This window comes from Cynara cardunculus, assembly GCF_001531365.2.
Source record: "Cynara cardunculus var. scolymus isolate 2C chromosome LG 11, CcrdV1, whole genome shotgun sequence".
Taxonomy (NCBI): domain Eukaryota; kingdom Viridiplantae; phylum Streptophyta; class Magnoliopsida; order Asterales; family Asteraceae; genus Cynara; species Cynara cardunculus.
The window spans coordinates 12,837,364-12,865,051 of record NC_037538.1 but is presented as its reverse complement, the minus strand read 5'-3'; the positions used below and the strand labels follow the sequence as shown (position 1 = coordinate 12,865,051).

At 36.6% G+C, this 27,688-nt stretch overlaps 1 protein-coding gene across 9 annotated transcripts; it reads right to left on the bottom strand.

The window, feature by feature from the left end:
* LOC112521119 (transcription initiation factor TFIID subunit 1) lies at positions 1–27,538 on the bottom strand. Of its 9 annotated transcripts, none has more exons than XM_025129804.1 (24): positions 27,372–27,538; positions 26,953–27,006; positions 26,425–26,500; positions 24,746–24,852; positions 22,911–22,973; positions 22,704–22,749; positions 19,916–20,170; positions 17,837–17,949; positions 17,619–17,672; positions 16,650–16,818; positions 15,273–16,374; positions 14,140–14,342; positions 13,786–14,023; positions 11,986–12,322; positions 10,704–10,913; positions 9,704–9,781; positions 7,532–7,735; positions 5,598–5,804; positions 4,357–4,843; positions 3,850–4,142; positions 3,123–3,254; positions 2,880–2,936; positions 1,541–2,569; positions 1–581 (listed from the first exon to the last, which is right to left on the bottom strand). In XM_025129804.1, the coding sequence occupies exons 3-24, from the start codon at positions 26,486–26,488 to the stop codon at positions 231–233; spliced, it is 5,799 nt and encodes a 1,932-aa protein (XP_024985572.1). In that variant the 5' UTR covers positions 26,489–26,500; positions 26,953–27,006; positions 27,372–27,538; the 3' UTR covers positions 1–230. The 9 variants fall into 9 exon arrangements, with proteins under 9 accessions (XP_024985572.1, XP_024985574.1, XP_024985576.1 ...); XM_025129806.1 differs by lacking the exon at positions 26,953–27,006 and having other exon boundaries at positions 1,541–2,188; positions 2,258–2,569; XM_025129808.1 differs by lacking the exon at positions 26,953–27,006 and having other exon boundaries at positions 1,541–2,188; positions 2,273–2,569.
* Between the last annotated feature and the right edge of the window lie 150 nt (positions 27,539–27,688).

Here is a 27,688-nt window from a genome sequence, read left to right as displayed (position 1 = left end):
TTGAGACCGGAACAAGCACCACCACCACCACCACAATTTTGCACATACAGGCTACAGCCAGTACAGAAAGCAGATGGTTTACAAAACATGTACCTATTTCAATATGCTAACATATATACAAGTCTCCAAGTAAAGCCATGCCCATTCTCACTCATCACCACCAAAAAGAACTCTTTTACCCTTGTTCAACTAAATTACAGGGTAATTTTTTACAATTTTACATTACATTTTTACTCCTCTATGTCTGCTTCGGCTTCTGCCAAGATTGCGTCGTATTCAGATAACAAGAAATCACACAGCTCCAACAGCTGGTCGGCGAGGGGAGGAATACCCGGATTTCTTCCATCGTTATATTTATGAGCATTGAACGTAATTTGCCACATATCATGCCTGAAAGCATCTCGGCTTTTATATTCCAATCTTCTCACTTTTTCACGCATCGTAGACAGGTCCATTGGACGGTTGATGATCTTCAGGTAGTCTGGAGCTTCTTTCCTAGTCACCGGCTTCAAGAAAAGAAATGACACCTCATTTGCCTTTAGCGTATCGATGATCTTCTCCAAGATATTTGCCAAACCAACCTGTTGTCAATAAAACATGATGCATATATATCATAATAGATTCATCTTTCTGCTTCTGGCTACTAGTTCTAAAGGGAAATGCAGTATATCCTACATTTAAAAGTCATATATGAACCTTCTTTTCATGGAAACAACTGTCCTTTTTGGAGTAAAGGTCAGGTATGCCTACATCATCCCCCTCAAGACCCCACCTTCACGTGGGATATACAGGGATCATCTGTTTGGTTTATGTGGGTGTGTTTGTGTGTGTGTATATATACACACATGAAGGATCGTGTGAGAATAGGAGTTAAGGTGAGAAGCATAAGAATGGATTTGAACCCTTGATCACTTGTAATCTCACCCCCACCCCATGAATTGCACTTGATATGGGAATTGATCTGGTGCATCTCCTTACTGTTGATCTTCAATTAGGATTGATCCAAGAGTGGAGATCTCTTCTTACCCTTCTCACCATAGCTTTCATTCTCACCGGAACCCAACCCTATATATATTTATAATGCTTTTTTTCATTCGAGAATATTGCAATTTTTCTAATCAATTTCATCCTGATCACTTGAATTTTTAACCATCTTTTGTCAAAGAAAAACACCATCACAATTGCAGAACAGTGAAAAACACAAGGATGGGCAATTTTGGACAACAAAATGCAAGTAGGACAGTTATTCTACAATTGCTCGTCACCTGAAAATATGCAATGCCTTTTGTCTTATGAACGTCACACCACCTTTTTCTGGTAATCTTTTACTCAGAAGCTATGTGCACAATGTCATAGTTGCAAAAGATTGATATCGTTTTGGGTCGACAAGTTTCCCAATTTTGTAATTTTTGGAAGGTGTTTTTTATGCTTAGTTAACAGTCAAAACACTTTTCCAGCAATATTCATTGGGACAGAAGGACTAATATTTTCAAGGAATAATTTATATAAGCAAAACAAGAAAAGGTGTTGAATGAATTACCTCACCTCCTCTGCGGCGTTTTACAGTTGGGGTGTACTCAGCACCAAACCTCCCGCCCAATTCTATAACGGGTTTCCTCTTTGCAGTCCGGTCTCTTTCAGGGATCCGTCTATCATCTCTTCTCGGGCGAGTGTCCTCTAAAAAGTCGTTTCTTGTCTCAAAATGTATGTTCTTCTTTTTCTTCTTTTTTTCCCGCTGACGCCTTTCTTCTTCCCTTTCTCGTTTTATGTCCTCTTCAAACCGTCTAATCTCAGCAACCCTCTCCTGCTCTTCTAGCTTTCTCGCTTGCTGCTCCTCATACAGTAACCTATCCCTCTCTTCTCTCTGTCTCTCGGCTATTCTCAATGTCTGTTCATCTTCCCAAAACTGATTACTATTATCTTTCGCTCTATTAGACCGAACCCTTTCTACAAAATGTTCTTCATGATCTCTATGCTTTTGGAAACCAGATAATTCGGTGATTCTTTTCGTCTTTCTAGGCTCTAGTCCCGGGCTTACTTCCTGACTACCCTGGTCCAGATCAAAGACTTCCTTTGGTCGTTTAATAACGATTGTTTTTCTAGGCAGATTTCTGCTGCTCTCTACTGGTGGCCGTATCACAAGAGAGGAGGGCTTATGAGATTCAACTTGGACATCATCAGCTTTCGTCTTGTTGGAGAAAATAATTTTATTAACTTTAACTGAAGATTTATTAACCGTTTCAGTGTCTGAAGTTACCGGTCTATCGGAAACCTGTGAGGTGCTGGGAGTAGCCTTTTCCTGAATCTTGCTATTGGCGGGACCACATTTTACCTTCAGAACCTTGGCCTTCAAAGAGCTCTTCTCTTCCTCCGGGGGTGCTTCTACAACTGCAAGTTTTGTCCCACCCTTTTGTATAAGCTTCTTTACGGTATTCTTCGGTTGTGGCTTGGCGACCGGGTCCAAACTAATAGATTTTGCAGACCCCTTTTCAGGATCTTTACTTTCGACTTGAATGCTAGAATTTTCTCTATACTTGGGACAGTGTTTATTAGTCTTCATGTGACCATACTGAAAAACAAAGTATAAAATCATGAAAACAAATATATAATTACCAAAAGATAAATTCGTTACAAGCCATTCGCGAGTTTAATGGTCTATTATAACTTTAGCAAGTTTGACAAATACATTCATTTTCACATAACAGACAAGAAATCTGGCACTGAGGTTTTCAGTCAATTCTGAAACAAATATTTGTCAAATCGGTTAGCAGTAGTCGGTTTTTTGATGAATTGGTCTACGACTGATAACCCGTTTGTCTTTTAGATTTTCATCCCATACTCAGCCAAGAAATAGAAGACATAACATATATAGAACATACCTGACCACAAGCTCCACATGCGAAACTCTCTCTTGCATTCTTCTTTGTATTTCCGACCTGCGATTACACCGAATTAGGTCGCTCACTAAACAAAAGAAACTTCCATCTGAACCTTTTTTGTTCCATCCAATATACAAATGGGAAAAAGAAAAGCAGAGGAAACCAACCCTCATTTATAATGTTCATTCCATCATTAAACCCTGTTTTGTATTATGTAGCAATAGAGGGAATCAAGTGACTAACCTTCATAATGTTCATTCCATCATTCAAAATTCTAAGCTTCTTATTCAATAAACCACCAACTTGTTCAAGATCATCCTTCTTTTTGGGTTTCATCTTTCCAGAAAAGTTCTTTCTGTAAGGAAATAATTCATCCTGCCACCACATTGTTACTTCACTTCAGTATCATGAATATCAATTGTACAACTGGAAGATATTACAAAATAATACACGAAAAATAGTATTTAAGGATCCCACATGATGAATAGTGTCCGAAACAGGCTCCTTACACACAAGCTTCCTGTAGGTCCCCTCAGTGAGCCCAAAATGCTGTGTGTTTCATTTGTAGGATCTAAAAATAATACAACCCCTATATGTGAGGGATAATAATACTTGAGATATCAAACATGTGTTTAAAAGAATAGGCCTACAAACACACAAGCCGAGAGTGACTTCACTATGTGGTCCCTACATGTTAGGCGGTAATCCTGTATATGGGCGCTGATCCACAAACAACGGATTGGTTTCTATCCAGCGTATCTGAGGCAAATCATTTAATCCCTCCAAATGGACTAATCAGCTTATCCAATCTAATATTAGACCAGAGAAAGCATAATTTCAGCTGTAGTGGCATTTTCTGGCCAAATAAGCATTCAATGGAAATCTAAGTGATAGATATGGATCATGACCCTCTGCATATATATATGCAAACTTATACATGTATAACCGAAAATGAAATACAGATGCATACATCTTTTAACGATTTAACAGCATTCTCGTTTATCGAAAATGATCCATCAGGTCTGGTGATACCAGACATAGGCTTCAAATTTGAGTTGATGGCCTTCAACCTCTCCTTGTTTTTGGAATTGTGATTTAACTGCTGCAAAGCCGTCAATCCCATATCTCCCCCTACTGATTTGACCTTTTTCTTCTTCCTTTCAGCCTCATCATCTGCTGTATGATCCCATATACCATTTAAGCCAATTAAAACAAAACAAATGCTGTTCCAGAGAAGACAAACTTGAAATTTGAAGGTCAAACCTAGCATTTTTCAGGTGAGTAATTGATATAATATTTGTCATATATTGCCCACTGATCATCTTTTTATTTATAAATGCTTTTAAAATTTAATGCTGGTATCAACTTTATTGTGTTCTGAAAAATTAAAATAACATATCATTTTGATGTTCGATATCAGCTAGTGACCTCAAAGGTCAAAGCATAACACACAAACTTAACAGGATAGAAATTGTACCATCCATGAGCATTCTGCATAATTCTGCTGCTTCAGCTGCTTCATCTTCATTTTCCACTTCTGCCTGAGCTTGCGAAGGCAGCCTTCTCATTTTAAGCCCCTTAACACCCACTAAATTTTCATTATTGGACTCATAGTTGCCCTCTTCCCCTTCATCACATTCTTCTGCATCCAACAGATTTTCAAGATCCCCTGCAAATGAATCCAGATCACTATTTGCTTCGGTATCACTTTCATTTTCTTCACCATCAATGGCAGAAAGATTTTGAACTTGTCGGTCCCAAATTTCCTGGCATTTTTCTCTAGTTTGTTGTTGAAGCTGCAAGAAGGACATTCTTTGGCCACGTGCATACTTGCTGATGGTTGTTGGATCCACCTTTACTCCTGAAGCAGCCTGTTCGCTAGAAAGCTTTCGGATCATTGCTATCCGATGCCATCTTGTAAGTTTTGCGATCTGCTCCTCTGGAACGTTAAACTTAACGAGAACCTGTTGCATAGTATATTGGTTTAGAAAATACCTATGATCTAACACATTTCACCAACCAATACAAATGGATAACATAAGCTCAATCAACTATTTTGTTTCAAAAAGGCTACAAATTGCAACTATGAAGCAAGATCTACTCTAACATACGTCAAATATTAGTTTAACAGTATAGAGGAAGAGGAAATAAGTATGCATAATAACAAGGAGATCACCAATAAACCACACATACACAAAATAATTACAATGCAAGATTGCCAAATAACAGATGTCTATTTTTCTAAGCAGTATCTTCAATGTCCACACATCAAGAATAACGAATGATTTCAAACAGAATAAGCATAAGGACCAGATGACATGGGAATGTCTCAAGAAAAGCAGTTGTAATTAAGCACTCAAGCGGTTTTGTCTTGTAGGATCATTGTAGTGTCATTTCAATTCTGAAAATTCCATTATGCACAAACTAATGTAAGAGCGCACAAACTAATATCATGCGAACATGAAAGCATTATATAGAGCACTCAAGCATGGCAACCAAATTTGAAAGTGGAAAGCTAAAAGAATATAGCAGAAGAAACATTCTAACAGCTGATAATTTGATGCCATAACAAAAATTAGGTAGTACCACACAAACATTTCACGAAGCATCACATCTTAGAAACTCTATGAACAGTTCATATATTATCAGCTAATGAATTATGATATCTGAAAAATATATACATAAATGAGCTATTAGCTCCGGAAATAAAAGGCAAACCTCTCTTGCCGCTTCCATGCTTAATCTACGTAGATCAGCATCTGTTCCCGTCACTGTAGAGCCCCCTCGATTTATAGCTACTTTTTTCTTTGCTACAGCATTCGACACTGGTGCCTTCGGAGCAGTGCGAACATAACTAAATCCCAAGCCTCGACCAGATGGGTCACCAACACCAGTAATCTCCAAGCGCTCAATATTTCCTCTATCCTGAACAACAAAGTATGAAAATAAGCCTTCAACCAGAGATTAGTAGTTTATGACAGCCAACGCATATTTAGTGCCTATTTATTGTTAGTAAGTGCACAAGAAAAATGCAATTCCAGATAGGTAATGCAGACTAGATATTATCTGAATGCTGAATTGTAAAATTTTAATTGAGCCAAACTTGTAATATAATGAGAAAACTAGGGCAATTAAAAAGTATTATATGAAGGATTGGGTAAATAAAGTCCTTTGAGAAACTGCTAAGGTGTCAGTAGCAGCATCTCTACCAAATAAGCAATTGGGTGATTTCCTTGGTAATGCACAGGGACTAAGGTACAAAAATCGAGCCAATCTTAAAAAATATAATGTTAAATGAAGGCAAGTAATTTCATGAATGAGAAAACAGTTTCTCATGTTATCACTCAAAAAGCATGGAACAGACAGATTTTCCGTGTTCAGGGAGACGCACAAAACCCCCATATTATATAACCAATTTTATTTGGTTCATTACGGTATGATGGGAAGATGATGAGATTAACTTCTGTATTCAGTTACAGAGATTTAACTTCACAGACACTACCCAGCAAACTTTGGCTCAAAAGCAAGAAGCATCGAGGAAAGAAAGAAATGGGGTCGACTGGTCGTCAAAAACAAGCCAACTCATTTATTCCTCTAAAAGAAAAAGACAACTCCCAACTGATCAAGCACGGTTAGAATGATGGGGGTTTTCTTCCCAAATGACGTATTTATATAAACATGAAAGTCAAAATAGTCCAACATCTTTTCCTGGGATATGGAGGAAATAGTTCAAATTTCTTGAAGTACATTACAAAACAGAGACTCTTTATAGTTAGGCCGACACACATACACACACACGTTCATGATATTAGTACAAAATTACAAATAACCAACAACTATTAAGGATGATCAAATAAAAGCAATCTTAAATTTTTTAAGGGTTATAACTAATGCATGCCAAAAGTGCATGATGGGTCTGAGTAAGCGCTCATACACACACACACAACAGATGACATACATTCATATGTGCCTTTGTATGCATATGGGGTTGTGTGTAAATTACAACTATTAAGATGGATCAAATATTAAAGGTTAGAACTAGAGCATGTTGAAATTGCAGGATAGTCTCAAGTGAACACTCACCATTAAGCAATTGATGGAGGTTCAAAAGATGCATTGTTAATGAGGTACACCTCCAACTGAAGATCCACTAGGAAGATAATTAAGCTTAGACAAAAAGAATACACGCATACATATGTATGTATATATGTATACATATAGCATGTTAACGACCTGCTAACAAGGGATAGAACTCCAAGGCCGCTACACCTAACAGGAAATAGAAAAGGTCTTAAATGACACCAAGTTAACGATTCCTTATATAACAAGGTTCCTTTCTCCTCGTCCATAAAGATAAAAATGTAACATGGTGCAGCACTGGGATAATATGGATCTTCCCCATTTGGCAATTGCCGTTTCCTTAAATGTTTTTTTTCTCTTACATGTGAAAGCAATTCCCTTCACAATTTATCTTACCAAAATTGAATAACTTTTTGGTCTAGGGTGTTCAACGTACTCAGAGTAGCACCATGATGATTAGATGTGAATCCATTGCTGAAGCATACAACTATCTTACAGAAGAAGTGATGTCCGGTTACGCCGATTGCTTTAAAAATTCACATATGAGCAAACCTTATGCCAACTGAATTTACCTGATTTGTACACGCAACAAAGTTGCTGCTCAAGTTCCAGGGAGTTATTTGTAGTTCTCTTTCAATGTGGGATGCAGCCGCTAAAGCAATTGCTTCGTCAGGAAGCTGATTCATTGCAGAGGAGAGACCAGCTGGATGAGTCATGCTGATACCCAGACGTTTGAGCCTATACATGCCAGCTAGCATGCTTTCAAAGGCACAGACCTAAGGGAAGAAAACATAAAAGCAAGCAGTCAAAGAAGATATTCACCTATATACCATATGCAAAAGGTTCTAATAAAATTACTCAATGACGAGAAATAATGACTCAGCCAAGTGAAAAAATTTAGCACAAATAACAAAATTACTCCAAGGTATCACTAGACAGTATGCAAGATAAACATGGTGGTAAACATTGCAGCTTTTGATTTGCTAGGGAATGCAAATAAAAACATTAGCTAATACTTTTAACTTGTAAACTTACCAGGTTAGGTGTTATTCTGTCATCCTAAATGCATTTGACAATTGAGTAATTCCACACAAAGAAATCTACTTCAATCTATTTCTTTGATTGCCAGATTTTGTCACTGCTACTAGCACGCTTGTAAAGGTAGACCACAGAAGTAGAAAGAAAGTGACCGTCGCTTGACAAATGGAAGCACAGTAAACAGGTTCACTCTCACTCCCTAATTAATTAAAATATGAAAATTACAACACATCTACTTTCTCAAGGAATTTGAAAAAATGAACCACCCCTACTAAGTTATTTCAAAACAATTGCCACCATCTTCACCTCCATGGCAATGCCCATCCCTCACAATGCACCAATGAAGTCCACCTTCAGCTGGACTGGAACCCCTACGACCCCAACAACAAAAATCCACCAATGTACAAATAAAACTAATTGGGAGACTGATGCTTGAAAAAAAAAAAAAAAGACATCTCTTATGGTAAGGGATTCAGGACCTGTTAGTTTTGTCACTACAACTTTCCAATCTTATATTAAGGTTCTATACCAATGAAACTTCAGTTGCATATGGCATAATTTCTACCGACTAGTAGACAGTGTTATTAGAGTATTATCAGCTGCTAGAGAAACTCTTATGGTCAAACATTGGCGTAAGGATATGAGACATCAACCACTGAAACTAGAAGTGAAAATGCTAATGACCTGAAATGTTCTTAATTTCAGCATGAACAAATGATTCTGGAGCAAGTGAATATAATGGTAATAAGACCAACTTCGTTCAACTCGATCATTAATTACTACCAGAAGCAGAAGATTTTGGTGTGACCATCCATCGTAATACCAAGTAGCATTATCTAGTTATAAAAGTGTGGGACTGATCGAGGCTGCACAGTGAGCGAAGTATTTCATTTTTCAATAAACTAGCAGTACTACTCATCTCCAGTTAGAAATTCTGATAGCATTATCGTTCAGACTTTGGTTACTGTCTCATATCTTAAGATAAATCATAAAAGTGTGGCCTAAGAAGGATTATTAGGGGAACTAATAAATTTGATGTGGCTATCTCCATCCTATTGCTGCAGAGATTAGCCTGTCACCAAATATGTCAATGTGGGACTATTTCGCCCTGAAGTCAGGTCAGCTCCAATTCAATTATGTATATCTAGTAAACTGAAGGTATATCCTGCTTCCTAGGGTTATAATCAGTGTAGTTAGTAGGAACTTCTGTATGACAAGGCTGACAAGGATAAGAGAAAATCATTTGATGAACCAAAAATTAGGTTTCAGACCTGAGTAGGACTTCAAAACTAGGGATCATCACAGAAAAACTAACCAACTATTGAAGCCGTTAAATGTTTTTTTATTATTAATAACAGAAGTCTAATGCTTGTGTTTGACAGCTTGAGATGGCTTCTAATTGGTCCTTAAGCATCATCCTGAAGACGTTTAATTCAAATATGATATTTGGGAACGGAATTCATTTCTTCAGCCCTCTAGAATGTATTGTCTAAGACACGGAGTCCACAGGGGCCATCTTCTATGGATTCATGATTCAGAAGTAGAAGAAAATCTCTCGTTGGTCTTTTTCCTAAATAGTCATTTTGCAAGTTCTCAAGTTGTTATGCTCACCTAAGCTTAAGCTTCAAACATTGCATTTCATCATCATAGTTAAACAGCAAAAGCTCAACGCAAAAACGGCATATACAAAGAAAAGTAAAACATACATTTTCTGGTGTAACCATCCTTCTAAGCTCCTCCTCCAATGGAACACGAAAATTTCGCTTCATAACATATGAACCCCTCTGGTGGTTCCATACGCATGCATCAGGAATGGTAAACATAAACAGATTAGTGATTGCTAGAAACCATAAATGTCGATTAGTCACATACAACTACCAATAGGTTATGCATCAATCCAGAACCAAAACATACCAATCCAGAACAAAACCGGACATAACCCAAACCAAAGATTTGAGAAGAAAAGAAAACATGAACTAAGAACCAGACGAGCATGTTGCTTTGGTTCTAGTTTTCAATAGTTTGATGGACAGGTCGTTGATGCTACTTATGAAGTACTTTAGGGAGCGTTTGGTACACGGACGGGACTTGTCAGGACTGGACGGGACAGGAAAGACTGAGGTTGGCGGATGAAAGAATTGTCGAAGGTTTTAAGGTTTTAATTTGACAAGCATAGTATAGTAATTTATCACACTTGTTCCATCTCCCAGATTTTTGTTCCAACTATTTTGATCGAACAAGAAATATGCATTTTTGTCCACTCAGTCCAGTCTAATGTCGTGTCAAACAGGAGGCAACAAGTTTTTTTCTGTCTATGTCCCGCATACGAAATGCACCCTTACAAATGTTCTAAGGGTGGTCTTTTTCTTTAATGATATATACAATGTCATCAATTTATGGAGTTATTAGATATCTATTTAAAGGTTTATCACACTTCTCAATTCCAAATAATTTACATGACCAAGATAAATCAAATACATGCTTATTACGAAACATGCTGCTTCAAAAACATAGAGGAAATAATAGGTCAGTCCAGATCGGCTTTAATTATTTTAGACATGTTTTAGCGCAAAAAGAACCTAAAACAGGCTTTCCAAAATATAGGGCCAGATTGTATCCTGCAGACTCCTATCCAGTTTATTTGCAAGGATGCTTATTCAATGTGCTAACTGCCAAACTTATTTGCAACAGAGAATCAACTATCACCTGGAAATCACAGAACACCTTTAACCTCTTCCTTAGAGAAACTTCGGCCACATTTGCAAACTGTGCTGATAACTCATTTGCACGGATGGCAGGCACCAATCCACGCTTTTGAAGAGCACGAAACTCACGATACATAAACACCAGTAGTCTATTCATATTATACATCTGAACACCTTTGGATACAGGAGACATTACCTCCATGTGAGGCTCCTACAGATACAGAACATTTAGACAAATAAATTCCGCAATCTACAGAAAAATTGAAGTGTTTAAGAACATAAAGATAATTTTACACCAGGTCAGGATACTATAAATAATAAAACAGATATTGGTAATATAAATGAACTCTTAGTTATAGCCTAGGCAGAAGAATTGAACTTGGGCTAATTCTAAAGACAATACACACGTCAATGAAGGCTGAGATATGTGTATGTGCTTCTTATTTAAAAACATCCCCAAAAGCTTGCACACGGGTTCTTTCTCAATAGGTTAGCTTGTTAGATCATATCCTTTTGCCTCCTGGACAGAAGTGAAACAGATGGCCAATCAAACTTGTCTCTATATTAAAGGGACTCACAATTGTGCCACGAGATCTCATTTTTCAAAGATGTAATCAATTTTTTAACTGTAATTGATAAAAGGCCACCCATTTTATCATAAATGGCATCTTCAGAATGAGCCACGATTCATAAGCTCTCACACAAGCAAAAAAAGTTCAGCACCTGTTACACGACGTAATATATTTCCTGATTTTTAAGATTAAACTAGTATTGCACTAGTAGCTAAGTGTCCATCAATCATAGGTCAGATTCAACCAACAAATATAAATGTTCGACAGAAATAACAGCCAATCTAAAAGTTCCTACCTTCAAATACTAAAACTCGATCCTACAACAAACCTCAAAGAACATCCACATTTGGATATTGCACATAAAGCACAATTGCCACAAGTAAACCACGAAACATTCCAAAATAGTAAGGATACAACAAACCTCAAAGAACTTCTACATGTCAATCCAACACAAAAATGACAGCTGTCATAAGTAAATATATGAATTTAATAATATCAGAGAAGGAACACTGATAAGTAGATATAGAATATAAAGATGGAAAAGCTCTTCCATTTTGTCTATGCAAATAGCAAGAACACTTTCCCATATTGAATGGAAGCACACAATGAATGAAACATCTGAAGATAAACATAAGAGACTAAGAAATGGAAATTTTTTATTCCAATTATAGTGAAATTAGAGAAGCAATTACTGAGGAAGAATATGAAAACCTGTTGCCCAACAACATAAATCCGGTCAATGCGTCTTAAAGAGAGCTTTCCCTTTGCAGACCGAATTAGTAAATAGTCTGTCGATGAGACTTTATGCGGATATATTGGAGCTCTGTACATATTTGTTTCAAGACATGATTGGATTGAACCAGCCTTTATATCTCCTAAGAATGGAGATTTATCAGCAGGATCAAGTGTGAGGATGTTCCCCAAATTGTTAGGCCCGCTACGCAATAGGGTGCCAGCCTGATCACCAGGATTTGATTTTTGGTAATAAGTGCACAAACGAGCTCCCATTCCAGTATTTCCAAGAAGTAAAGGCCTTTCCTCACAATACCTAGAAAATACAATAGCAATAAGTATTCAAGTTACTATGAATAATAATGAAAACGGTTGAAACATATAAAGCCAAGATAACAAATTCTAGATTAGCATAACCTCTTCGACAACAACAATGCAAATATAAAACATAATGTTCTAAAGACCATGAAGGGAGGCAGAAATTGACCTTATAAATAGATGCAAGAATTTGAAAGAGAGTGAGCCAATCAGATGAACATGCAATGAGACAACGCAGGAGTTCAATAAGAAGCAGAATAAGCTTGATGCAATACCACAATGGAGATGCTTTTTTATTCCACAATGGCAAAATCAAAAAATCCCAGTCCCAGATGTTTTAACAAACAGAACCGAATTGAAAAACATAAGAAAATCTCTTCATCCAGATTCTACTAAAAAGAAGAAAATTGTTTGCAAGTGATCAGAGTGACGTGTGAGCTCTGTCACAAAAAAGAACTTCTCACAACCACCTGTGAGGAAACCTAACTCAAAAAATCATGCATAACTCATGTTTGGGTCCTCCAGCATGATAAATTTAAATTATACTGCAATCCAGAATTAAAGGTCCATCTAGATCAAGATGCTCAAATATATATATATATATATATTATCAGTCACTTTCCAGTATTACCTGTCCGAATCACATACAATTTGTATAATGTTTATTAAACTACTCTTTTAGTTATTTCTTTCCTTCCAAAAAACACTATCCTCTCTAGGTTCAGCGCCTTACCTGGAATATTCTTTTAGAATTGTTTCCAGCCACCATTTAATATAAATGGGAATTACATCAATATCTATAACAGAACGGGATAAAAACATAGAGCTGGTAAGAATAAGGAACCAGGTGAGCAATCATCAATGTTTCCAGCCTACCTAGGCTCCTTCTAAGTGCAGCTCCATGTTCAAGAACCTTTTGGATATGCAACTATTACTTCACTTGGATGAATTTTTTTCATTGCTTTAGTTCTAGTCTCCTACACATAACAACTTTTTAACATGGAGTTATTACAGATATCTGAGTCATTGTGAAACATCAAACATGCGCACCTAGGCCTGAAGCATTAAATACCAAACATATGCAAGACATCGATGCTCCACGATGCACATGATATGGTACTTGACTTGGGTATTGTACACTACCATTTTTGTGGTGCACTGGACAGGAAAGTTTCAAATATATCCAAGGACCATAATCATTTGTAGGCCATGTAGGAAGGTAACCGATATTGGTCATCTTCATTTTAATCAATTATGTGTCATTTGAAAAGACAATACAGATGTCCATGGAAATCTGGAGTCATCTGTTGTGTTTTCTATAGGCTTCTCACTTGCAACACTTCTTATCTATTCCAAACTCCTATTAAATATGTGATCAAAACTAAACAATATAAGTTACATAGTTGAAGCGTAAAGAACATATTGAGGTTCAAGAGGTCATGAAGACATTGAAGCACTTACTCCATTAGAAATACATGGCCATCTCTCGCTGAAAGATCTGATTTCTTCTTAAAAGCCCCAGGAGGACGCAAGGACTTGTTCTCACCAGGAAGCTTTTGGGCCCTCGGTAACAGATGTATTCTCGTACGAACAAGATGAAGCAAAGAATTCGGTCTAACATCTTGCTCAGCAAGAGATTTTTGATCTTCAAGCTCCTTTCCAGAGTATATTATTTTTACAGGCTCAGATGGTTTAAAATCTGCCAAAAGGGGAGGGAAACAGAAGGCTAGCTTAAACTTCTGAAATTGTCCAGAAACCAAGATAAGAAACTTTATAGAAGTACAAGAGGAAAAACAAGCAGAAACGAAAACGAACCAAGCTTCTTAGTAGCTTTTCCTTTGACAGATAATATGGTCTCCTCGGCATCTACATGCAGTTTGCTGCCTTTCCCTCCCAAGCTTTTCAATACGATTTTCATTGATCCTCTTGTAAGAAGCTTTCCTTGTTCCTTAAGTGCCACTACATTATCATGGGGATACCATAAAGCTTTTGGCCGATGAAAATACGCAATATCTTTACTGCAAATATAGTAGAAAAGCATTAGTTCACAACATCTCCAGTCCAACAGCTACAATAAGAAAAAACTAACAATATGCATGGGATATGCATTTTGCCATTTCACATATTACAAGACATCATTGTCTCTTACTAATCAGTTGTTAAAATGTCTTGGTCACATATAGATAACCAAATATTTTTTTGGGCAACGGCTGGATGACCTTTGGTTGACCAAGTCCTCAGGATCCAAAATAAAGAAAAAAATTATCCACACCAAATCAACATTCTAGCAACCTGCCTAAAATGGAATAGTTGTCAGCCAAAAAGTATTTAAGAGTTAATATAGTACTTAGTTTAGCGATGAAAGACCAGGGTATTATTGAAAATCTAAATAATAAATATTTCCATAAAGAAAAAAGTGACAACCAGAAAGCATATAGAAGATGCAATAAAAAAGTACAAAACAGTAAACTACCCAAATGCCGTTAAATTAAGACAACATTATCTAAAAAACACTCCCTACAAGAAAGTGAGTGCACTCAAAAACCATAAGAAAATTGTGCGACATCCAGAAACACAGGCCACAAACATCGTACTATTACGGGACAATGTACCATACTGGAACTCGGTTTCTTCAAAGAATGGTAATACAGAAGAATAGCAGTATTAGCAACAGAAACAGGTTACGAAAGCCAATGACTACACAAACATGGGATGCAAATAGGTAAAAGCTACACCAATTTGACAGCATGCCTGCCGACTTTCACATGAAAGGGTAGTACTATCCTGTTAACATGCTGCATTTGAGAAGCTATTTTTACGGCCATGACAAGGTGAAAGAAGACAAATAATGAGACAAAATACATGCAACAACTTGATCTCTACCAACTCATATGACTCGAGAACACAAACTGATAAAAACCATTTCAAACTGAAGATTTTATTCTTACTTGCTAAGCTTGGCTTTCATTGTCTGTAGCTTAAGTGCGGGTATTGAATGCAAGACTTTAACACCATGTGCTGCACGTTTCTTAGAATGTGATTTCAGCTGCTGGGAGGATTTCCTGTTTGAATAGAATTTGTCATTAGCAATATTAAATCTCCCTCCAGATTGACCTCCATAACCATGTAGCTCCAATGAATCACCACCAGCAGACTCAGCAGAGCGAGTTGTGATCATGGCTCCAGCATGAAGTTGAAGATGCTCGCTATCCTTGTTATCTAAAACTTCAAAAAGCATCTGTTCATCTTGAAGATCAAGAAGTAATTTCGGCTTTGAAACAGATTGATGTGGTTCCCAAACTACTCTTTCCATCCAAGACCCATTTAGCACCTCTTTATTGCGTAAAGCAAGCTTGTTAAAGCGCCTAATGGTATCACTTTCAACTGTACCGTCTTTTTTACCATCTAAACGGTCTGTGTCATCTGCTTCCAACCGAGACTCTAACCTCAAAAGTTGGGGATGATAAATGGCTTCTTCAGAGGAGCTGTATGATTTTGGAGATTTTCTTGACCCAAATGGTTCTAGAGAAACAGGACGGCTACGACAAAAATGACCATTATCTTCCTCATCAGCTCTCAAATCAAGCTGTGTCTTGGACTTCAATGGCCCATTCAATGAGTGAAACTCCTTACTTCCTATAGCTTCAAACTCGGGTCCAGAGATCTCACAACTTCCACCAGAAGTTTCACTTACAGCTGGAGAATTATCAAAGATGATCCTATTTTCCCAGTCTTGCTGATCGAGAGGGAAATAATCATCACAGAAAGTTTTATTCCAATCCAGAGACAAATCTGATGCTGTGTTTCCATCCAACAGCATAACATCATGAAAATAGCCTTTCCTCTTATCATCAACTTCTGGAGCCCCCGTTTCATCTGCATCAACAGTCCTGGATTTTGGAAGCTCTTGTTTATCCTCCTGTAACGTCAATAAATCATCTTGAAATACATGTGCCCGTCTCGTATAAGAAAAACCTTCTAAAGATCCCTTCAGAAATGCCTCTTCATCCTCCTCCACAATATCAGATACATCCATGGCCGTATATTTTTCTGTAATATACATGCAAATGTTATAACAGAGCAACAGGTTACGTCATGCAAGTAAGCTATTCAACTGAGAATACCATACACAAACAGAAATATGATCAATCATATTAATCTCATTTGTTTCCAGTGAGCAGACACATGGAAAAAGTAAGCTGCATCATTTGTTGCCAGTGAGCAGATACATGAAAAGGTAAGCTGCACACTCGTGTTCTATGTACAAATATTTGACAATGATGATCAAGTTGCTTCTTTAAATCTTAAAATAACGAAATCAATACCTTTTGGAACAGAAAACCACTGTTCCCTCTTTACAGCTTTCTTTAAAGGCTCATGGATAGCGAAAATTTCTGAAAATCGTAAGATCACATTCCCATCTTCTACGCATAGAACAGGCAGCGGTGTTGAACTTTTAGCTTCAAATGGCTCTTCTAAGATAATGGTGTCATCCTGTAAACAAAAGATGAATGAATTCCATCAGATTATAAAACATGAAACATATGCCATACAAGCATTCAAGAATGAGAAAGAGGAGCGTAAAGGAGAAAGAAGAAGAAGAAGAAGAACGCAACAAGATTAAAACTAGAATCCAAGACATGTGGTGAGGGAAGCAATCTCGTTATGAACACACACACACCATATATATATATATATATATATATATATATATATATATATATATGTAGAGGAAGGTTCAAACGAGAACACTAACAATTTAAGAAAACAAGAAAAAGGTCTTTAATGTACAAAAGCACATGTGATTTTACATTAAAAGGAAGCGGGCGACTTTAGAGGCCACTTAAGTTGCAGGTCAAAGTCGCCCGGATCATGTATGATTTTGTACATTAACGACCTTTTTCTTGTTTTCTTAAATAGTTAGCGTTCTCGTTTGAACGTACCCCTCTGTGTGTGTGTGTGTGTATGCAAGCTTGGAGTTCGATGTTCACCCAGGCCCAGACTTCGGATAGATAATTATAAACACTCATCTTAATTGAGACTTTTATCTGACATGGATTAGATTTGTAGATACAAAGAGAACCCATGCCTGGGACTTCCTGGCATTCATACATATGGTATGGCATCAAGTCGCCTCATGGACAAATAAGTACAAAAATGGTACCGTCGGGAATTTAAGCAACCACTATCAAACAAGACTGATGTCAAGAATTCTGACGGTATCCATCTTATGAATATACATTATTTCTGCTCCTCATTTGCAAGTGACCTACAAGCAATTCCAATTGAGGTACCTTAAGTTTAATAGCAGCTACTTCCAATCCACTTATCACTATACCCAACCAATACTGAAACATAGAAGATATATCTTCAAAATAATGAACAATGAGCTCAGACAAAGTGCATAAACAAGGGAAATGGAGCTTGGGAAAAGAAAAAAACCAACCAACATCCAGAGTATAAATATACTTTGATATAACAAAATACACATACACACAAATGATGTATTAACCTTCTGCAGTTCCACAACATCAGGATCTGAGTTTTCTATTTCAATTGCACCACTACCATCCTCGGGAGAGTATTTCCCTTGAGAAAGCACTGCCAGGTTGTTATCGACCTCACCTAAAAGCGAGAATCAATAAGTTACACCAAGAACAAAAAGGAAAGGGTTAAGGAATTCCCGTTGTTACATCACATGTGTATCCGAAATCCAAGAAATGGTAGGGATAACTAGACAACAGCAGCACACATAATGCCTTTACAAGATGCAATATAGATCTCCACTATACACATGATATACTGATTAATCTTTATTGGCCGTCTGTCAAATGATTTCCAATTCTATTTTTCCCTATTAATATAAAAATTGAAAAGAATTAGTCTGTCATGTATTCTAACCCAATTGTTCTTATGCCTACTTTGAGCATTGTGTTGAGGAACACTTCAGACAATTACTCCATCTAAAGAGGAAAATCATTTGGAGTGTACCAGAAAATAACAATAGCTTTTTGTTCATAAGATACAAAAGATGCCCACATATATTCTTCAAGATTGTAGGCACAAGGCCATGAAATTAACACCTGAATATTTTGAGCTACAGAATGCAAAAATGTATGGATGCTGTTGATGCAGCGAGCACAATGATAAAAAAGCCAGATCAAGTGGCTCCCAAGAACTCCATTAGACATGATGACCTCATCAGGTGGAAAAGCTACCAAGATCTCCCTCCTTCATGTCAAATGGACATGGCATTCAGGGCTTTATGAAACAGTAATGGAAAGATTAACTGGCCTGTCCACTACCCAAAACTGGATATAACCCGAACACAATTTATAGGCAGGTTCAAACCTCCAAGCGAACAAAAAATTGGCTTCAATTCATCAGATGGATTTGCACAATGTTGGAACTGACCTCCCTAAACCCAAATTTGAGACGTTAGTTTTTATACATATCAGCATTGGAACTGACCTCCCTTAACCCAATCTTTTATATGTGGGAAGGTCCTATGGATAGAAATAGCCTAGTTTTTCTACATATCAGCGCTCACTCTCTAATCCTGCTCCCAATAAAACTCATAATAGTCAGACAAGCTTGTACAATAAATGGTACTAGATTACTACATTTACGAAAATATTTTTCTTATCCTTCTGTGATGGTTCTCTTCCCTCCAATCCATTGAAATAAATAAAAACACAAGCTGGTCCATTTTCTGTTTCCAGTAACCAAAATTATGGAAGAAACAAATACTGATATTACTCAGCACTCCTTAAATGTATTTTATGTAAGATACGAAATGAATTGGTGTCAGAATTTTTTTTGGAGGAATGTGCCATGGGAAAGCAACGAAGAGTTGAAAAGCTGTTCATTATAGGCCCCTTCATAATTCTAAGTTCTCAAACCCATAATTGTGAATTTAAACAACAATAATTTCACGCATGTGACCGTTTGGTCATGAATCTAACTGCAATTACATAAGATACAAGCTGATGTAGGAAAAAGAAATTAAGAACCGTAATCGAGGAATCTAGGACAAATAAACAAAGAAGTTGACAAACCGTTCTCTATGGCCCTTCAAATTTATAATTCATGAACTCAAGAGTTCTTGATTTAAGCAACTATAATTTCATGTAAATGATTCGAATACCCACCCGATCCTATGTCATATTTTAACTAGATAAATTATATGAATCATCTCCATAAGCACGTGACAAACAAAATGGAACATCACCATAACTATAATTTCAAGTGACATCAATTGAATCAACTTCAATCACCTTGTTGATTATAACTATCAAATCCTGCTAAAAAAATGTCAAACTGTAACTAGATAGATAAATATGGAACACGTCCACAGGTATATTATAGATAGAAGTAAACTTAATGAATGGTGGTACTTAAATAGACCTAAAGCAAATCAGCTTCCAACGGCTAAGCATCAAGGCAAGAAGCAACTTAATCGAGAATTCAAACAAAAAGTTAACACGATGCACCCATCATATCTACACAAGCTTCTGTAGATTTGGTGACACTTGAACATTAAAGAAGTTGATCGCAAAAAGATAAGAGACAATTCTACATATCCTTAAACCTGATAAAGAAGTGCTTTGAACATGGTCATTATTATCCACCCGATCAAGTTCTTTCTGTAGTTCTTCCTCTTCATCATCGTCATAATTATCATCATCATACAAAGAAGATGAGGCAACTGGCGGTACTGTCGTAGAAACAAAATCAGATTTCGGTAATAGATAGTCCTCCTCGGTGAAGGCTTGGACTTCTGGTCCCTCATATTGTTCATCAATATCTTCATAATCAACTGCATCTTCCGCTTTCAGGTCGTAATCTGCTTGGAGGTAGCACAAGAGGTAGGATTAGAGAGTCACCAGCTAAAATACCACATAATAACAATAACCTATAAGTCCAAAGTCCAAAGTCCAAAGTCATAGATTTAATAAGCAAGTATAAATAATCTCCAAAGCAACAGAAGTTGAGAAAAGAAAGTCTATTCACAAGCCAATTAGCCTACAGCAACAAATGAAATATCAAAACTATTATCAAACTAGATGGGTACTATAAAGGGTACAGATCATAAAATGGGAAAAACGATGAAATAATAAAAGCTCAGGAACATGACTTAGCATCCTTCCTGGCCCCTATCTCAGGTCAAGTCCTTTGATGCATTACGCTCCTGCAAGTGTATCTTGATTCTTGACTACCTCCCTCGTAGTTAATTCTGGTCTTCCCCACTCTACTAGTGCCCCTCTCCCAATAGAAGTTTAACCTTTTCATGGTGCAGATAACACCAAGCTGAAGACTACTAAAGTAAAACATATCGAGTGATGTTGCGTCCGTGTTTCTTCAATCCAAGATATTTCACATCCTCAACCAAGCCATCCTCGCTTGTCCACACATCGACTTCAATATCTTTGCTACTCATTTGGGTACATGTTTTTTGTGGCCTAGAGTTCAGCCCCTCAATCATAGACGGCCCTACTGTTCTATAAAACACCCTTCTATAATGGAATCTTATGATCACATAAAAAGAATAGGGGAACTCTATAGCAGCCATCAATTTTGCAAGAATTCCTTTATCTGCAAAAATATGTGGACCAATACTTGATACAAAATTCTTTCTTGAAAAAGAAAAATAGTTAAGTTTGGTGGTAATGTTGATGTTTGCCATAGATTAAAAAATATATTTCAGCCAGGCATGATGGCAATCAGTCAATGCCAGAATAAAAGATATAACAAAATTTATTGATGTTGTGTATGGTAGGAACCATACTTTTAGACAATGGATAATTCCTTTTGAATAGTTTCGCTTACTTCTCACAGAATACCATTCCAGTAAAACCACAGAGGTGCTTTTTCCACTCCTAAATGTATTATTTTACACATAGGCCCTTTCAATTTTCAACCCAAATGTTTATATTACAACATCTAGCAATACGGAAATTCCTAGCAGTCCTAACCCAGCATATTCATCACCATAAACTTCCATCTCACCCCACCACCTTTTAAAAAAATCACTCCCATCATATCTGCCATAGCCATGGAACACGGTGTCCACATTCTACACTGCCACCTTGAGTAGAAACTGGCACATGTTAGCTACTGCCACCTCGAGTTGAAATCACTCCCCATCATATCTTCCACAGACATGGTGTCTACATTCTCCACTGCCACCTCCAGTAGAACCTGGAACATATTCTTGCGAAACAACAACATTCTCGTATATTCCTTATTTATTGCATGTTTTTTAGAATCAGAGAGTAGGGGCTAGCAGAAGTAGCTTGGTGTGCTCAAACTGTTTCTCTTTGAAGCCAGTTCTCAAACAAGAGGTCTCAAAATAATAAGTTTTGATCATCTAATCACCCTGTTTCTTCTCTGCTCATGAATGTAAACAGAACAAAAATCAGAAAGAAAAAAAAACTACTAGTAAATTAACTTAAATGTACGGATGCATCTTTAGGAGAAGAGGAACAAGTGAACCGACTGCTAGTAAGTAGTAAACCTAGGGTGTCAATCATGATAATGATTCCTTGTCCATGTTCAAAGCTGAATGGTAAGGCACAGTATGAAAAGTCCTGGTGTAGCAAATTCATATCATTTTTTAGAAACTAGAAACAAGCCAGACGTTCATGGAATGCGGATAAGTTATTGCATTATTCATTTCAATGAAATGAATGTTCTGCGTCAGCTCCATTCTACTCAAGCAACCAGATGGAGCATAAGGTTTACAACCAAGGGGCAACCAGGAGGTATATATGTTTGCCAATAGCAAGACATGCTATGTTTTGCAGTGCAATGTAATGCAATGCTAAAAAGTTAAATACTCAAATTGTTATCTTGCTATTTTGGAGTTTAATTGATTAACCAACCATAACCTGGGCTCCTAATTAGGGATGTGACTCTTGGTTAAAGCGATTGAGAACTAATATCTGGTTGACCAGATTTCTCCCTAGTGCCTTACACAAAGCTATAGGAGAATATAGTTTATTGATGGAGACCCATTTGTGCCAGAAGATCTAGATTTTCACTCTTCAATAATATAGAACAATCCTTAAGTTATTATTACTATTTATGCTATGACCTTTGTTGCAAAGAGGTTACATGAAGGGTCTCATGCAAGAGCTTAAGGCTCTAGATAGCCCTCATAAAGTACTATCACTTTAGGAACTTCTGCTGTGTAGAAGTATAACGACACAAAGTCCAACAGCAGCCGTATACTCTTACACTTACAACCAGAAAACTCGCCCAGGGAAACAGATCCTTGCTTAAAGAACATCTAAAGGAGAATAAAATCTTAAAGATGAAAAACAAAGACACAAATAGAAAACCGGCAACTACATTAGAGTTCTAAGCCTAGACGTCACCTTGTTCAGCAGTATCGACAGATCTTTGTGATGCTTTTACTGACAACTGAATGTTGACAAAAAAAGAACAAAGAGTTAGAGGAAGATATCAAAATAGTTAAACTTCTTCTCACACTTTCCTGTGCAAAAACAAAATACATGGAAACTTGTAAATAACTATAGTAATAAATGAGCTCAGGCTGAAGCAAGTTGATGGTAGGTCTGTACATCGATATCGGTTAATGATGAACCAAGCTTGTCGGCTAGTGCAGCAAGATGCTCCTTTGCATCCTGAGAAATAAAACTATGGTTTTAGTATCCCTGGTTGATCTTTGTAATAATTAACCAATGCAGTCGATTACAGAAAATAGTCACATCGCATAGACCTGTAAAAAGTTAAGATCAAGCTGTGGTGAAATACTAGAGAAGAAAGGTTACATGAAGTTTAAACTGAATAAGCATTGACAAAAAGAATAACCTGGATGTCCAATAGGGTCATAGAATGTAATATTACGTAGATCATAAGTTAAAGCGGGTAATCAAGATTATAACCTAAATGCACTTCCATGTGATCCTAAGAAAATATGTCGAGCAGCCAAACAAGTATAACAAACATAGCCATTATGACCACTAAACCACATCCTGTTTGTAGGCTCACATTAAAACTAAATAGAGCCATTACATACAACTAAACCGAACTGGGATAAAACATGTCACCAACTCTCTCCCCCTATCTCTTACATAACCCACCGACAACCCCAGCTTTCACACCCAAACAACCTTTAAAAGTTAGAGCATCTCATAACTGAAAGAAAAAATAAAACAGTAACAAATGACAAGCTGGTATAATAGTAGACAGATTATGCTCTGAGATGTGAGCTAAAATCTTGATTCTTGACCACATCCAAATTATCTTTCATTATTATGCCAGGGATCCCAGAGTCTTTTGCAAAGTTCATGTATCTCCTTAATAATATCTTGATATAATCAACTGCCAGAAGTGCATATTTCGGGCTGAATGTTCTAGCTGCTAAAGTAAATTATTTTAGGTTAGTTGGATACACTTCCCCTGTAATAGGTTGTGGATGTTGATAATAACGATTGAGAAGAGAAAAACAAGACCAAATGTGTTGCATGCTGGTCTATCTTGGCAAATGATCTTGATACTTTCTTATTTGAATACAACACATGTCAACTTAATTGTATCAAGCCACTTCATCTTATTGTACTTCCTTTATCATTCCTTTTTTTTGAAAGAGCATGATGAAGAAGAGCATGTGTATCAAGCAGGCAAAAACCTTATTGACCTAGTGCCGAACTATGTTTCCAAGGAACAAGTGAGGAATCACTCAAATGTGATGAAAGAAAATTCTATACAAAGATACATGATTTGGACCCAAGTCTTTGCCTTTAGAACCAAAGAAAAAAGAAAGAAATGCAGTAATATGATGAAAGGTCAACGTAAATATATGTGAATGCCAAAAATTTCCAGAAAAACAATTCAATCAGCAGTAACATTGACAGCGTTAATCCTCTGATGTAACAACAAGAAGCAGTTCTCACCAAAAGACAACAGATTTGCTATGAAATTTAAAAAAAAAAGAAACCGAAAAATGCCGAGTCAATGTTAAATTTAACATGAGCTTTAAAAATGGTATTGTTGTTGCGACCTTCTTCCAGAGAAAAATATCGGTTGCAGAAGTCTAAGTATGCATGCATCTCCATGATGAAATTTTAAGCTTGTACTTCTATCACAAAACTAACTGTCATATTTCTATAAGTATATGTATTTTGATTCCAAACTTTAATATTACAGATGCCAATGGTAACTTCTGATTTCAAATTGGTCTGTATTCCCTATCATAGGAACCCCACTACTATAAATAAATATATCAAGGACAAATAAGTCATTGACAAACTTTACTTATGTGTTTAACACTCCTCAACTTTCAGGTTGAAAGGTATGTATTCGGATGGATTTGAAGAGTTGAATACATCATCAATTCATCACCGAAGAAGTATATATACAAAGATATAAACAAATATTAAGAAAGAATAGATACCTCGTCAAGGTAATCAATATCAAGATCACCAGACCCATCAATATTTCCAAACATGAATTCTAAAAGACGATTGCCATCACGAGCCTCTTCATATTCATCATCATCATCTGCCAGTTAAAATTTTAGAATCCTAGTTAGCATATGAAAAATATTACAATGGACGTCATATACAACCACAACGAATGAACAAAGCAGTACTTGATACATCTTCAACATATGAACATTATTTAATAAGGGGACAAGGACAAAAGGTAAAACAAACACAAGCATCCATAATGCATGGGCAAGTACTCCAAGACAAACAGCCAAGGCAAATTCAGAAGTTCCCTATCCACAACAAAATTATTGAACCCAACAGTGATTAGAGATTTGATACTCCGTGGCACTATCTTTTGCAACTATGAAATGGCCCCAAATGAAAAAGATGAGAGACCTCCTCAATCATACATAATACATTGACCACGAAATACTATCCTACTTCCCATTTGTACTGACTACATTTAATTTTGCAACAATAATAATGCTAAGATTGCTTCCTATTTCTCTCTTATTAATGTGTTTCACGATGAACAACATGGGGTGGCTCATCTAATTCTAGCACATGCTAGCTTTTATCACCTAGGATAGACAACTTCACATGTCGAAGTTCTAATTAATGTTCTACATGGTAGAGTAGCTTATTTAGCCAAAAGTAGAACTTCATCCCCATCATATTGCAACCATCCCTAATAAAAGCATAATCTTCCCTCTAGACTAATTCAAGGATAATTAACTATGATGCTAGCTTCCCAAATTTTCCATTGATCAGATAAATAATCATCCATTTCTGTTCTTTCATCAACAAATAATCATCCTCTATATAGTCCATGTGAGAGGAAATAGGAATTCAAAACCAGTGTATATAAAGTAGTGATCAAAACCACGAATCATTTAGTATGCATTAATCATCTAAAACATCTTTACATTGTAATAATATTGTGAAAATATGTGGAACCCCCAAGTTTACTCTCCAAAAGAGCCCTTTGAGGAGGAGGGAGGTTTCAACATATATACAGAAGAAATGGTCCAAGTAAAGCCAATGTGGGACTTCAACACGCCCCCTCCAATAGAGGCTAGATGGACACAGATTGTCCAAGAGTGTCGAGAGGGGCCTAGCCAGGGTGTCAGTCCCGTAGAGTGGCAGACTTGTGATACCATGTGAAAAATATGTGGAACCCCCAAGTTTACTCTCCAAAAGATCCCTTTGGAGTAAGGAGGGGCTCCAACATATATACCGGAGAATGGTCCAAGTCTAGCCGTTATAGGACTCCAACAAATATTATTGCTCTTATTGCACTAGTCGATATAGGCTGACAATCAAACTCATCCAAAGTTAATAAACAGGTGAAACAATCAGGGCTTAGAAAACCTACACATAGAAGTATCAAATATATGAAATCTCATACTTATGACTATCTCTTTTCATGTCTATTTTATATTGTCATGTGTTGCAATATGACTCACAACCCTTGATTGTAACTAATAATTGCAAGTCATGCACATTCTATAATTTATTGTTCAAAAATCGTACACATATTTCAAAAACAACTTACATATGATCACACATGTTCGTTCCAATTTTTTTATAATATATTTGCACTATCGACTGAAGCTAAAGAGTTAAGTGTCAATATTAATACCTTCATCACGGTCATCAATGGCCCTAGCATCTTGAGATGTATTACCAGTATTAGAATCCATCATCGACGATGAAATCTGCAAAATGAAAAATATATGTATTCAAGATTTAAAACCAATAACAAATGTACAAAAAAGTTTGTGCCTCAGAAGATAAGGCAGAAAATTAAGGAAAAAACTATAATCGAACCTGTTACTTTATTCACGAATTATAGAGTAACAAAAATGCCACCAAAGATATCAATAAGCTACAACCCATTTTGATTAATTAGAGTGTAAAGAAAGAGAAGGGAATGTATCCTTAAAATCTCAGCAAAGAAAACCAGCATTGATAGGTAAACTTTTAGTAACCAAACCATGTTATCTATTAACCAAAGCCATGAGGGGATAAATCGTCCACCCTCAAGAGATTAGATTCAGCTTTGACTTATCTGGTAGAACCAATCGTTACTGAAACAAGTCATTGACATGAATATACTTGAAGCATCAATTATGAAGCAGCCAAATTAAAGGAAATTCAAAAGTATTACCACTCGAACAAGTTAACTTTCATCTTCATGTACAAATAGGCTTTCTACGCTTTCCTACAAATTTGTAAGAAATATGTTCAGCTCTTTAACATGATAGTTTTGGGGTTAGATTTGCTGAGTTGTAAACCGAAATTGAAAATACACACCAATTTCCTGTTGGACAACTACCTGAACTCAAAGATCAATGAAGATCTTTTTTTATGAATGGATGGAGTGGCAACTAGAATTAATCACATCAAGTATCTTTCCGTTCTTTACATCAATTTCAAATTATGAACCCTAAAAACGGGTTAAACTATCCCTTGAGGTTGAAGACAACAATTTGGAAATCAAAATCATGTCGAAACATAATCAACAACTTGAAATAACATACTAACCCATATATAAACTAAATTCAAGCTTAGTTGTATAATACATACCTTAAATTCTTGCTTGAATATCAAGACCCAAACCCCAAATCGACTCACTCTTCATCTCTTTGAACAACAATGCTATCATTCAAGTTTATGGTTGATTTATACTCCAAATCCAACTTGAATCCTTCGATCTCTCTATTTTGTTGCTTGGTCGTGTTCTTCCAACTCTCTTCCTCTCGTTCGGTTCGACTTTGTAATCAAAAGGAAGAAGCCGATTGTTTTAATTGTAGAATAAAGGGTTTATTTAAATGCACCCTTAAGTTTGTGGATTCTTACTTTGACCACCAAGGTTGTAAGTATCCAAATTCCACTCTAAAACT